The following is a 13,607-nucleotide window of genomic DNA, read 5'->3' as shown; positions in this document are numbered from 1 at the left end:
GCCCACATCCCTCCTCTGAGAGACAAACTAGAAAAACATTATGCTATTATCATGAACGTTAGTGTGGACCAATTATATGATCCACATGTAGTGGAGTAGAAGTATTGGAAATTGGAAATACTCAAAGTAAAGTACAAATAGGTCTACCGCAAATGAAGTGTATTTAAGCACAGTACTTGAGTAAAGGTACTTAGTTACTTTACACCACTGCATGTGATCTGTGGTGTCTGGTGTGTTGCAGTGTGATGTTTATGGTCTGGTATCAGCTGAGCTCACTAACACGACAACAATCAGATCAGCTTGTTGCTAAATCTCTTTTTAGTAAATATACTTAGCTTGGTGTCGCTAAGCTGCTTTGACTACAAATGAGACATCATTGATGCCATTTTGATGTGTTCTGTACCCAGTCCTGTTGTTGATGATGATGCCCAGTCACTTCAGACCCTATCATGCTGTTTCTGTCACCTCCTCTTCCAAGTTTAGTCTGTGTTATTATGGAGGATGTGGCATTGTGGCTGTGGCAGAGACTAGTATTTAATTGCTGCCTCCTACTCGCTTTTCCCTAGAAACTTACTTTCCATGTTGAATGTTAACAGCCACCCACAGAGAGAATTTCACTCAGTCTCACTCTTTTTGTCATCTCCTTTTTAGATATTTGTTTTGGCTTTTCTGCCTTTAATTGATAGTTTACAGTGGAGATGGACCGGAAACAGGGAGAGACATTGAGATTGTTGGGAACGGGACTCACACTTTTTCTTAATGAATGAGAATCATAGCCTAATGATTGACTCTTTGCCTCTTTTCTGCTGGCTGGTCTCCTATAGTGGTTCAACTGTTAATCAAACAAATCCATTAATCGATGACATGACTTTGACACGATCCTGACCTGTTTCTGGTTTGAATTGCCAAAATTAAATGTATCCCCTGATAGCAGGCAGGGCTGGCAGGCTCTATTAGCTCAATGCTAAAAGTGTCAGCACTTGCGCTGGAAACCCGGGTTCTAATCCGGGGTAGAAGAGAAAAGTTACATTAGTGCAGCTGGTTAATGACTAATCGATGTATCTAATCTAACTATTATTTTACATAATGTCTGTCTGTCCGCCGTCTGGCGTCTGTCTGTATGCTGACATCACTGATGCTAAACAGTGTTGCCACAAAGGTAACAGCCGCCCAAATTTGGAGATGACTGACATCACTGACTGACGTCCGTCAACCCACATTTGAAGATGACCGACATCACTAAACAGTGCCCACATTTGGAGATGACTTCATGACTGACATCACTGATACTAAACAGTGCCCAAATCTGATGTACCCACATGCTGAAACAGTGACCAAATTTGGAGATGACTGACATCACTGACTGACATCACGGAACACCATGGGCATAAACGGGTGAAACAGTGCCCAAATTTGGAGAAACATTTAATCACTGATACGTCTTAAATATTCTACGAGCTGATACTTTCACCTCAGTACACAACACAACCACGGGCAATGGCTATATGAATATAAACATACAGTACATTAAAACATTTTCATGTTGATTCGTTGATACATAAAAAATAAATTAAAAACATGCTTTAAGGTTATTTGATTAATCAAGGGCACATTTACAACAGCCCAAAGCTGACCTAAGTGCTGTACATGGTAGAAATATATTTCAGCCTCACTCTTTTTTTAATTTTTTTTTATGAATGATTGAACATGAGGCCGTGGTTATATCTGATACTCTTTGCCTCTGAAAGTGTGAACGTATTCTTTTCTGCGGGTTGGTCTCATGCTAATGTCTGATCTATTGTATGTCAGCTCAGCCTAACATTTTCTGGATCTATTTTTGTCTTTGTCTACATCTCCTCTCTCTCTGCCTGCGTCGGCCTCGTGATGCGTCCCGAATAAGGAAGTGAAGTGGTTGAGTGCTGCTGAATGGTCTTATCAGAAAAGGGAAGTGAATATGATTGTGTTTTTTTCTGTGGCATCATTCAGAAACAAACTGCCAGGAGGTGATTCATACAGCACTGCTCATGTATGTCTGAATGGAACAAACACGGATTTATTTTATATCAGGGGTAAGAAATATGTCTGGCAGCTCTGCACAGACAAGTCATCGTTCACATCACTGAGGGTCCCGGTGATTGAGGCTGCTCACAAAAATAAGCCCTCCGAAGTCCATCTGGTACCTTTGAATTAATTTAAGGCACGGTCAGCTTACACGGACGTGCGAGGCTTGACACCAAAACACGTCCACGAGTCTTTGTGGACGTGCGTCAGATTGCATTTATATAGATGATGGTGCGTGCATCACGCTGTGTGTGAGCGCTATGGACTTGATCCAAAGCACCCCTCGGCTCAAAAGGCTTTTCTCTGTGGGAACGGCCCAGAACGGAACAGAGAATACTATTATTGACTATTACTATTAGTCAGTGGACTTTCCCTTGCTCTGATCTCCCCCACATTACACACACACACACACAGTCTCGCTCACACACACACACACACACACACACACACACACACACACACACAGACACACACACACACACACACACACACACGCACACACACACACACACACACACACACAGAGTCACATCCTACAGAAACCCGTAGGACAGTGGAATAATTAGGTAAATAACGCATCATTCTTTGCATTTTTCTGTAGAGACGTGATGATCTGATAAAGAGGGGGGGAGTTTCAGCCTTTCTGGTGAGGTGGAACTAAGATTAAAAAGCTGAAATTCCCAACTCTCTCATAGGGGTGGGCCCTTTTCCACCGGCAGCGATAACGATGACGATAGCCATAAAATATCAAAGCGATAATTATGCCTTCACATTGATGTCCGATAAAGTTATCGGACATCAATGTGAAGAGGTGCCAATTAACAGCGCACATCCAGCTGTTTGTCAGAGACCCAGTTCCATATCACTGTGATCTTAACCACATCGTTGTTGATCCTAACGATGTAGTTGTCGGCTATCGTTGTCTTTATCGGTGTTGGGTGGATGCTGCCAATCCACTTCAATTGAAAACCCACTTTTTTAAATCGTTATCGTCATCGTTATCGCTGCCGGTGGAAAAGAGCCCATATGGTGATAAATATCATTGAGATGATACAATGTCTCCACGATATGCCTTTTCAGAGATATCATATATGTTGTGATACAATGATGTAGCCTTATAAAAAGTCCTGTTGAATTGTTAATACAGAGATTTGTTGCATAATTCATTTAAACCTGCATTTTTGTCTAAATCCGTAGTTCTCAAACTTGTCATGGTCTCCCCTTAATGGTCCATTTGGTTTCATCTGTATATTGTCAAGAGTTACATACTTGTAAGGATCAATGTAGACCTCCCAAAAGGAGTCCCTGGAGGACCACTATTCTAAATGGTCTGTTACTCCCTTTTTCTTGCTGTTAAATAACTTGAAAAATAACCATAAAAACGAACATGAAAAAGAATCGTGATAAGATCGTGTATCATGATACAGCTTGGGAAAATATTGTGATATGTATCGCCCACTCCTACTCTCTCATCTTAAGTTAGTCACTCAACTCAGCAGCATCTAGGTACGGTATGTGTCTCTTCGTCCCCTCCTCTCTCTCACCTCGTCTGATTTCCCAATCCTTATCGTCCTCATCAGAACCTCCTCCACCTCGGTCGGCCACCTCACCGCTCCACCCCCCTCCGTCCGTCTGCGTGAGGAAGTGAGACAGCTGTTTTTTTCTATTATGTGTGCTGTACTGTAGATGCAGTCACTCAATGCCACGTTCGTTTGAATTTTGGCTGTTTTTGACTGATGTGATTTCTATCTTTTAATGATGACGGCTGTGTTGCGCAACGGAACACCTGTTAGCCAGACAGAAAGATGCCTTGAGCGTGTGTCTGTCTGGCTGCCTTTACGTTGGATGCAAGCCCGCCTACTTGACTCACACCCACCCACCTGTACTGAGCTTTAGCCGTTGTTTTTCTAATTCATGGTTTGATTTACATTCCTCAAGCCCTACTAACATACAAACAAACACCTGATTACTTGGCCTCACAGCGTGTCACTTCATGCCACACTGTGGGCTTGAATGTTTGAATTTGTTCTTTTATAATTTCGATGTTTTGTCCCCGGCACAAAACATTTTCAGATGGGGTCCGCTGCCAAATACATGTCATTTTGGGGGTCCTTGGCACGAAAAAGTTTGAGAACCTCTGATTTAGAAGGCATTTGAAGAATATATCTTGTTACCTTTCAAGACGGGAACCCATTTTTGGGTTCTTGTTGCTAATGCTATGTACAGTACATAGCAACAATAATTCTTTTGACATTTTTTATTAAATATTTGAAGTTTTTCATAAAAGCGTTTTTAGAATCGGCCTCAGTCCTGAATGGGTTAAGCAGTCACTGACCACTTTGTTTATGTTAAGCTCAGGGCTGCTTTGATAATGTTGGGCTCAAGTTTTTGCTCAGTCGGATTCATACAATGATGTCACGTCTCACGTGCCAAAACCAGCCATCTACAAGCTTGTTGTGAGCCTGTAGATCTGCTTTGTTTTGGTGTGTGTCACCGTCGTACGATGAAACATAAATCATGCCTTGTTACGTGATTGCTGGAACTCTTGACACGCGATGAATGGAGGTCAGGGCACAAAAGCTCCACGACACGTCACTGCAACGTCAGAAACCCTGCCAAGGACAACCTCTCAAAACAAGCCCCATCAAGGTGCCTGTGCATGTCATTATGAGACAGACACACACACACACACACACACACACACACACACACACACACACACACACACACACACACACACACACACACACACACACACACACACACACACACAGAGAGAGAGACAGTCAGACTCACACCCCATATGGATATTTGACCCAGCGTTGCCAAAAATAACACACAAACATGTTTGATGTCTCACTTACTGTATAAGCCAGAGCACAATGACTACCCTCAATAACACACAAAGCCTCATCCCCACTGCGGATTTAACCCCCATGGGTCACAGGAAAATGGGTTGTTCTAACCCCTACAGGGAACCGTATCCCCTGCCACCCTCTTGTCAGTCCATCTCTATCTATCTTAAACCCTCTTCCTGCAGTGACGGAAGCAGTCTTTAACCCCTTCCATGCGTGTCCCACACAGAGGCAGGTGGAAGATTGATCCTTCAAACCCCCCCCAAGCCACCCTCTGTCCTCACGCCTCGGGCTCAGGGGGGGCTTTTGTGTCGGGCTGGAGGGGTTTATTGTATGTCCATCTGCCCCCCCCCCACGACTCCTCCTCCACAAGGCTCACTGCTTAGCCTCAAAGGGACCACAGCAGATGTTGGCCTATGCCGCCGCACACGGCACTAGCGGAGAGGTGACAGAATGTATATATGTGTGTGTGTGTGTGTGTGTCTTTGTTTGCGTAGCCAGGTTGTTATATTCGGAAGGGTTGCTATCAGTTTCAGAGCATCTCCCCATCTCAGTTCCTCTCTTTGACAGATGGAAAGCAGGGGTAATGCTGGTCAAATATTCACCTTTTTTTATTTAAACTACTTCCCAATGTGTAACTACTGAACCAACGGGTCCGTGTTTGGTGCTCAGCGGCGGGGGTCACTGTGGTCAGTGTTGCGGAGGCCTGTTGTTGTTCAGGGTTTGGGATTCATGGGCAGCCATTGGCCAACTTGGACATGGTCGCCCTAGTCTGATTGATGTCCCCGTGGCCGCGTGGCATTTATATGACGGTTAAGGTCCATCCATGTGTCATATTTCATTTGTTTGTGGTTTTGGTAACTGTCTCAGGCTGTAAACGGTCAAACAAAATGATGTCCTGGATGTTCGTTCCGGGCTTTGTGAACTTCCTAGTGTCAGGCTGACCCCGTTGTTGCTTAGGAAACATAGATAACATAACATATCATATCATAAAAACTGTGCTTACTTGGCCATCTAAGATTTTGTCAACCACGGCCTCTTGTGGCTTATATATTGCTTTATTTTGCACTTCCACTTGGCTGTTCTATGGCTCCGCTGGGAGTTAACACCTAGGAGGAGGACAGGCTCAGCCAGGCCCTTATTGACATTATGCAACATCCAGGTCAGGACAGGGAAAGTAGGTCTCTAGGCTGGGCAGTGTAGTGTAGTGCAGCCCCGGGAATGGCCAAGAGTGTCCTGGCTTTAGCCTATATGTGCACAGTATGTGGATATTGTTTTTAACCATTTAGAACGGGTACACATTATTGTGTATCATTATTTTATGCTTTAACTATTGAAAAATAGCAGATATACAAGCTCACAGCGCGGCACCGAGTGCCGCACTGCGAGCTTGTAGATCTGCTATTTTTGAAAAATCGTGAAAATTAGAATTTTGGCCCGATCCTATAAGTGTCTTTTGAATCCTTCTGAGGTTTTTTGAAAAACCTATGTTTCTATGTCAGCAATCTGGCCAGCCATCGTCAAAGAAAAGGTCCTTTTCACTTAACTGGAGCTCAGTTAGTCTGTTCTCGAGAGACTACTATGTCAGTGGTTCTCAAACCTTTTAATGTGAAGGACCCCCAAAATGATATTTATTTGGCCACGGACCCGCATCTCAAAATATTTAGTTCCAGGGACCACCCAGAAGCAAAATTTGAGTTACAAACGTTCGCTTTGAAAATACATACAGTATATTCAAAGATTTGCACACATTTTCACGACTTTTTCAAAAATAGCAGATCTACAAGCTCGCAGCACGGCACTCGGTGCAGCGCTATGAGCTTGTATATCTGCTATTTTTCACTGGTTAAAGCATTCAATAATTCTAGGCCTAGACCTGAGGCAGATTCTACAAATGAAATGGCTCATACAGGATATGTACTGTATGTGGCTGCTTTCTTTTTTTGTGCCAGGCGGACGCCCCCAAAAGACATTATTTGTTATCCAACACTTGTTACTCAACACTTTCAAGATTTTTCAAAAAGGTTCACAACTAGCAGATGTAAAAGCTTGCGGCGCGGCACGAAGTGGCGTGTTGTGAGCTTGTAGATCTGCTATTTTTGAGAACCACTGTTCTAAACCCTACGAGTTTTTGAAAAACGTATGTTGCTAAATAATATATTATAGAAAATGATACCCGTTTTAATGGGTTGATGATTAGTACAGACTAGTATACGAAATAGTGATTCAGTGCAGCAATAGGCAGCACACATTTATTTATTTTGTTTAATTGAAGCAAATAGCATCCCCTAGACTTTACAGAACATTTTATTAAATTACACTGGGTTTATTATTTCCTAGCAGGGTGTATTTCCGCCCTGTGGCTAGAGCGTACAGCAGGGTTCCCCAATAGGCGGCCCGCGGGCCATTTGCGGCCCGCGGGGGGCTACTGTCTGGCCACCAACCCCAGTAATAATGGTGGTATAAGAGCAGCAACAACACTAGTATATCGTCGTTGTTGGGTGGAAACCTTGTATGTCCTGTTGCTGGAGTAGCGGAAACGCCACCGTCGCCCTCTGCAATGTTGTGGCCTTCTGTTTGGTACCCTAGACATAATTCGGACCTTGGGGAAAACTATTTGGAGAACCCTGGCGTACAGCATAAGGGAGTCTGGTGAGTTTTGATGCGTTGTCAATGCATTTGGTGTGAGTGAGCACAGTGTAGTATAACATGTTCTACGAATGTTTTTTATTGTTATAAATATGTAGAGGCCTTGTATATTAGCCCTTTGGGCTCCTTGCATCCTCCTGGCACTTTTCCCATCTACTGTATATTTCCTTACAGTTTTTTGTACTGTTTTTATTTTACAATTTGTGCTAAATACATCAAGTCGATTAATTGTAACATAGAATGATGCCACACATTGACAGCTTGTAAATCTGTTTTATTTTGGCATGCGACACGGCTTTGTACCAGAGTGCTGTTTACACAAAGAGAGAATGGCGAGTGGCGGCGACTCGTTCACTTCAATTGAACTGGTTAACTTGCCAGGCAAATAAACTGAATTCAACAACTTTATTAGATGCTCCATGTCTTGTCTGTTAACCAGTGATTTGATTAAATGACATAACTCTTGACACGTTGGGACAGTTAATGAATGCACGCATTTGGGAAAATCATGAACTGAATTAGCCTACATGAACAATATTAAAGGAGTAGTTCACCCCCAAAATGACATTTTTTTCTAATGATTACTCACACCATGAAGACTTGAGTTCAATAATATTTTTTTGTATTTGTTGCATTCCTAAGACAAACAATTGATTGTAGTAAATGTACTCCTATTGATTCTGGATGGGAATCAATTGGGGTACATTTATTGTAATCAAATTAATGTCTTAGGAATACAACAAAAACTAAACATATCCATGAATTCAATCTGCATGGTGTGAGTAATCAATAGAAAAAGTCATTTTGGGGGTGAACTACTCCTTTAAGTAGCCTTTGAGAGGTTCTAAATGTTTGTTTCTATACAAATATCCCAGCCCTAGAATTTAGTTATTTAATACGTTTGTACCACATTGTGGACAAAAGTATCATTATTATACGACGTGAGGCTTTCCTGTATACATAAAAAAATAATAATAATTACACCTAGTGTGAAGTGAGTGGTGCTTGCGTCCCTGCGAAGCTTGGCCTATGAGCCTAGTGTGGGACGGACGTACCAACGTACATACAAATAGATAGAGGTAAGCCAGACGTAGGAGCGGTTAGCACCGCTCAATAAATCTGCTCAATAAATCCCATCTCTTTCTCTTAACTATCCGGTTTTTCATTCTGCATGCTGCAGTTGCTGCTATGACGCTTGAATGGCACAGGGATCAATAAAGGTCTTACCTACCTATCTAAATTCATGTGTGCGTTTGTAGCTGTGTGTTTTTCCCTCATCCGTCAGCGTTGACGCAGGCAGTCCTGTTTGTTCTCTGAGGTGCTTGAACTCCAGTGTGTAACAACATACTCATCATTCTATGCCTATGGCATATATAACGGAAATAGCCAATATCTCGCATTGCGTTGGATCAAAATGTGATGTGACCATTTAGATTGGCTGTTTTCGCTATATTAGATTATTATTATCTGTGTGTGTGTGGAAATTTGTGAAAACCTTCGCGTATAAAGATGTGCCCCAAGCAGGGACGCCAGAGCAGTGCCAACCCATGCCAACTCCTTCTGGTAACAAACTCACTCACCCAGTTTACAACTTGCCAGTGTGATCGCAAGTAGAATTTCAGATTTGTTCTGCTCATTTACATTGATCACACTATAAAGAGTGATGATCGGACGTTTGCTAGTGGTCTAGTCTTACTTTTGGTCAAGTCATTTTCTCACCAAAAGCAGTTTTTGTGTACTGTGCAATGCATGAAAGTAGAATTAGTATGAGGGTATTATTGTTGTTACTGCATTCAAGATACATGTATAATGCACAGTGCAACCTGCTGCTTATTACTTTGATGTGATTGTCCAATAAGTCATAGGGCATATTTGACTCTACGTTCATGGACACACACAAACACACACACGCACGTGCGCGCAAACACACACACACACACACACACACACACACACACACACACACACACACACACACACACACACACACACACACACACACACACACACACACACACACACACACACACACACACACACACACACACACACACTCTCTCTCTCTCTCTCTCTCTCTCTCTCTCTCTCTCTCTCTCACAGATTACTTGACTTGCATCTTGTCGGACACTGCCAAGAGCAAGACATTAGCCAGATGACTTGGTGTACAGACTGATAATCAGCCTATAGTTTTCAAACATGCCTTTCAAAGATTGTGGGAATCAACAGGTCCCAACATGTAGGAGGGTGTGCGACTTAAACAGCAGAATGTGACTGCTCTCTGAAATCTCAGCTAGTCTTATAGGCAGCTTCTTTCATACTTTATTGACATTCCTCTGGAATATACGTTATTTGACAGTATTTATGTAAACAAAAAACATAAAAGCCCAGCTGTTGGTGAAGAAAGAAAATATTGAATATGACAGTAGTAGCCTTTCCATAAAGCTGTAATTCTTTTTTTTTTTACTTTCTGATTATTCGCTTCCTACTGTTTAATATGAAACTAGCCTACTTGGACGATTCTTTCTGAGTTTATAAACGTAGGAATAAATACAAAATAAGCACTCGTCCTCCTTCTGGAAGCGCATGCCGTGCACTTTAATACATCACCCCAATAAAGCCTCCCTGTGTCAGTTTAACCCATTAAAACGGGAAAGCATCTCTGTCATTTTAGATTTTCTCTATATAATATAATATTTTGTCTGTCGGTGTCCGAAACTGTTCCTTTTTCAGGATTCAAATAAAGAAATGGCAAAAGTAACAGATCTACAAGCTCAAAACCTTTTGAGCGGCACGTTTGAAGCTTGTACACCTGCTACTTTTGATGCTTTTGTGTAACACACTGTTGGATAATCAAGTAGCAGGCGTTGACACCAAGGGTAAATAAAACATTCAGGCAGGTGGAGTTTGCTTTTAGGTTGCCCGACAGGGCAAGTGCTTGTTTGAGAGGGGACGCAACCGTCTATAAACACAACACCAGATATCTGTCTAAACACCTGATTGTGGCCAGAGCGCTCTGTCTTCTGGTCTGTGGAATGTAAAAGAAGAGCACAGTTTATCTATAATGTGCTGTTTTCACTGACAATCACTGTTGCTACACTTAACAAGTCTGAACCCATATTCTATTATTCATAGCTATGTACTGCGACTAGCGATTTGGCATAAACATTTTATTTATGTCATTTTTTATCGCACATCCCTAGAAAGTAAAATAAATGTGTGTTAAATTGAACAGTAATTCAAATTTTACCTATCCTTTTATATTGGACGACTTACTTTTCGGGCAAGTGGGCTTCACCTTTGGGCAAGTAGAACATGGCCTGTACTACGGGCAAGTGCCTCTGATACTGTACCTTAGTGTCCTAATGTAGTGAAAAAAAAGTAAAATCTAAGGTTAAATGGTCTTCTTAGGATCTGGCTGCATCTATTATATAAGACCCCAAAAAACTGCTTAAGGCCTGTCTGACTGACATTTTTCTTGCTATAACCAGCACCATTCTGGATGTGCACGAGTGCTGTCTAATTGAGAGCTGTCCAATTAGAGCTGACAATGTTGGGAGTACAATAGTATACTGTAGCTGTCTGCAGTGTTGCTGCCAGCAGTATTGATTGTGCAATTAACAACTTAAACTTGGGACTATACAATCAATGCATTACTGGAGTTGAAACAAAAATAATTTGGGAAGAAAAAGGGATCAATATAATTCATCCAGGACCCAAGCAAGCATGTGCCATAAATGAGTAACTTACTATACTATTATTGCAAGACCGCAATCTTATCTCACAAGGTGTGTGCGCACACAGAGAGAGAAGAGTTTTTGGAGATAAGAGTAAGACGTCTGTAAGTTGCATACAAGTTACAGGTATCACCTACCCTGTACTATAAGTTACTAGCTTCAATGTTCATTTATTGATTTTACATGGACTGTGTGTACTCCTGAATTGCTGCCCTCCACACTCTCCTATCAAACATCAGGGTCTTGAGTGCTATAGTGTTGTTAGCTAAGCTGTCGCACCACAGTGCATCTACATAGGTGTTGCTTCTAATCTTGCCTTTCCTGGCCATAGAGTCAGTTTGCTTGCCTCTAGTTCCGGGTGCCTGACGCAGTGCCCTGCCAGCCTCATCCTTCTCTCTCTGACTTTGTCTGTGACCCGTGGTAGGTCCCTGTAGTAGAGGATGTCAATGTGACACCAAGTGCCATTCCTAGCAGTCTCGTGTAGACTCACTCCATCCAGGGCCCTTTGTGCTGTCATTGTGAGAGTCCACTAAGCCAATCATGGTAGTCAGCTAAGGCAGGGGTTGACACTAAGGTCTCAGAGGCACTTGCCCGTCGGGCAAGTACAGGTCATATTCTACTTGTCCGAAGGTAATTTCCACTTGCCCGAAAAGTAAATCGTCCATTATAAAATGATAAGATTTTAATTACAGCTCAATTTAACACTGGGGTTGTGCGAGAAAAAAATGTCATACCTCAATACCTCCAAATCCCAGGTACCGACTGGGGTTGTGCAATAAAAAATGTCATACATCAATACCTCCAAATCCCAGATACCGACATTGCTATGATTGAATATGGTTTCACACTTGTTATTTTATATTTTTAAGTGTAGTGTAGCAACAGTAAAAACAGCACATTATAGGTAAACAGTATAATGTCGTGCTAGGCTATTACATTCCACAGACCAGAAGACGCGCTGGCCACATTCAGGTATTTAGACAGATATCTCGTGTTGTCTTTATAGACGGTTGCGTCCCCTCTCAAATGAGCACTTGCCCGGTCGGGCAAACCTGAAAGCAAACTTCACCTGCCCGAAGGTTTTATTTTCCTGTCAGGGGCAGGTGGGCAAGCCTTAGTGTCAATGCCTGGCTAAGGAATAGGGCTAACAACCAGTGGCAGCTAAGAACAGCATGTCAGTTAAAAAAAACAAGATGCACCTGAGGAAATAAATGGATAAATACAAATACAATATTTCGATTTATTTTTGTAAATATCGTTACAGGTATGTTTAACTTAATAGTCCGGCAACGTGATATGGGACATTTACAGGGGACATTGAATACAAGCTGATGCTGCTGAGCAAAGAGCAGTGAGACTTTATTTTTTATTTTTTATGATGGCTTCAGTTGTCACTGTCCAACGCACCTGCATCTGAAAGAAGTGGATGTGTGAATATTTCCTTTGCATATAGATAGACTACAGGGGACATTGACTGGTTTCACTGCCAGTTGAGTTAAAGAGGAACTGGATGAAAGGTCATTCATTATACCCCGGTTGAACTCTGCCTGGGGTAGAAGCAAGCCCCCAGAACCACGGTAGAGCATTGAAGCAGCCATTAGCCTAGTGGTCAAACATGGAACTGCAGTTAGACCGAGTTAAAGGCTACTGCGCGTGCGTATGTTAACGTTAAGGCTACTGTTTACCCTAGTGCGCCTGCTCAGGCCTCGGCCAGTCAAACATTTGGTTCTTAGAACCGCACGTGATCCGCACCTACCAATCAGGGTGCCGTATTTAGGTTCCAAAAATGCTCCTCCTGTAGTCTTCCGGGTGCTTCAAACGCCACTGAGCAACTTGCATTGAAATGATAGCTGGGGGCGGGGCAGCCCCGCCGGGGCTGGTCCGCTCTCTATTATATATATACTCTATGGGTAGAACCTGCTGCCCGTCTGTCCACCCAGACAGACAGACAGACAGACAGACAGACAGACAGAAACAGACAGACAGACAGACTGGATTCTCTTGGCTCTGACAGCTCTCAGTGTCCACTGGAACCTGTCCCAGTGTTGACTGAGTGTCAGTGGGCAGTACTGGAATGCCAGACAAACAACATGGGACAGACGAAGCCCAGCTCATTTTGAAGGCACAGCGTGCAGACAAGAATTATTCTGTACATCAGGGGTGGGCAACTTTGATGATGGCGAGGGCCACTATATTTCCACCTTCATTCCAGAGGGCCACATTGCATATTGCTACGTCCTACTTTGTCATTCTAGTATCTCATACAAAAGAAGCAAAAATAGCAGATCTACAAGCTCAAAACGCATCG

The 13,607-nt window shown here is 42.7% G+C and overlaps 1 protein-coding gene across 2 annotated transcripts in view; it reads left to right on the top strand.

Annotated features, from left to right (window-relative positions):
- Positions 1-13,607, top strand: part of mapkapk2a (MAPK activated protein kinase 2a) — a 45,007-nt gene that overhangs the window by 17,923 nt on the left and 13,477 nt on the right. Inside the window, exon 1 of one of the 2 annotated variants that reach the window (XM_080729156.1) lies at positions 9,045-9,128. The exons of the other annotated variant lie outside the window; for it this stretch is intronic. Within the exon in view, the coding sequence (XP_080585282.1) occupies positions 9,075-9,128 (54 nt within the window). The 5' untranslated portion in view covers positions 9,045-9,074. Of the gene's footprint in view, positions 1-9,044; positions 9,129-13,607 lie in introns of those variants that run through there. 2 annotated transcript variants of the gene reach the window in all.

The sequence above is a fragment of the Nannobrachium achirus genome (genome assembly GCF_963921795.1).
Source record: "Nannobrachium achirus genome assembly, chromosome: 6".
NCBI lineage: Eukaryota > Metazoa > Chordata > Actinopteri > Myctophiformes > Myctophidae > Nannobrachium > Nannobrachium achirus.
Note: the sequence above shows the minus strand (reverse complement) of the source record. Positions and strands in the feature narration are given on the sequence as shown.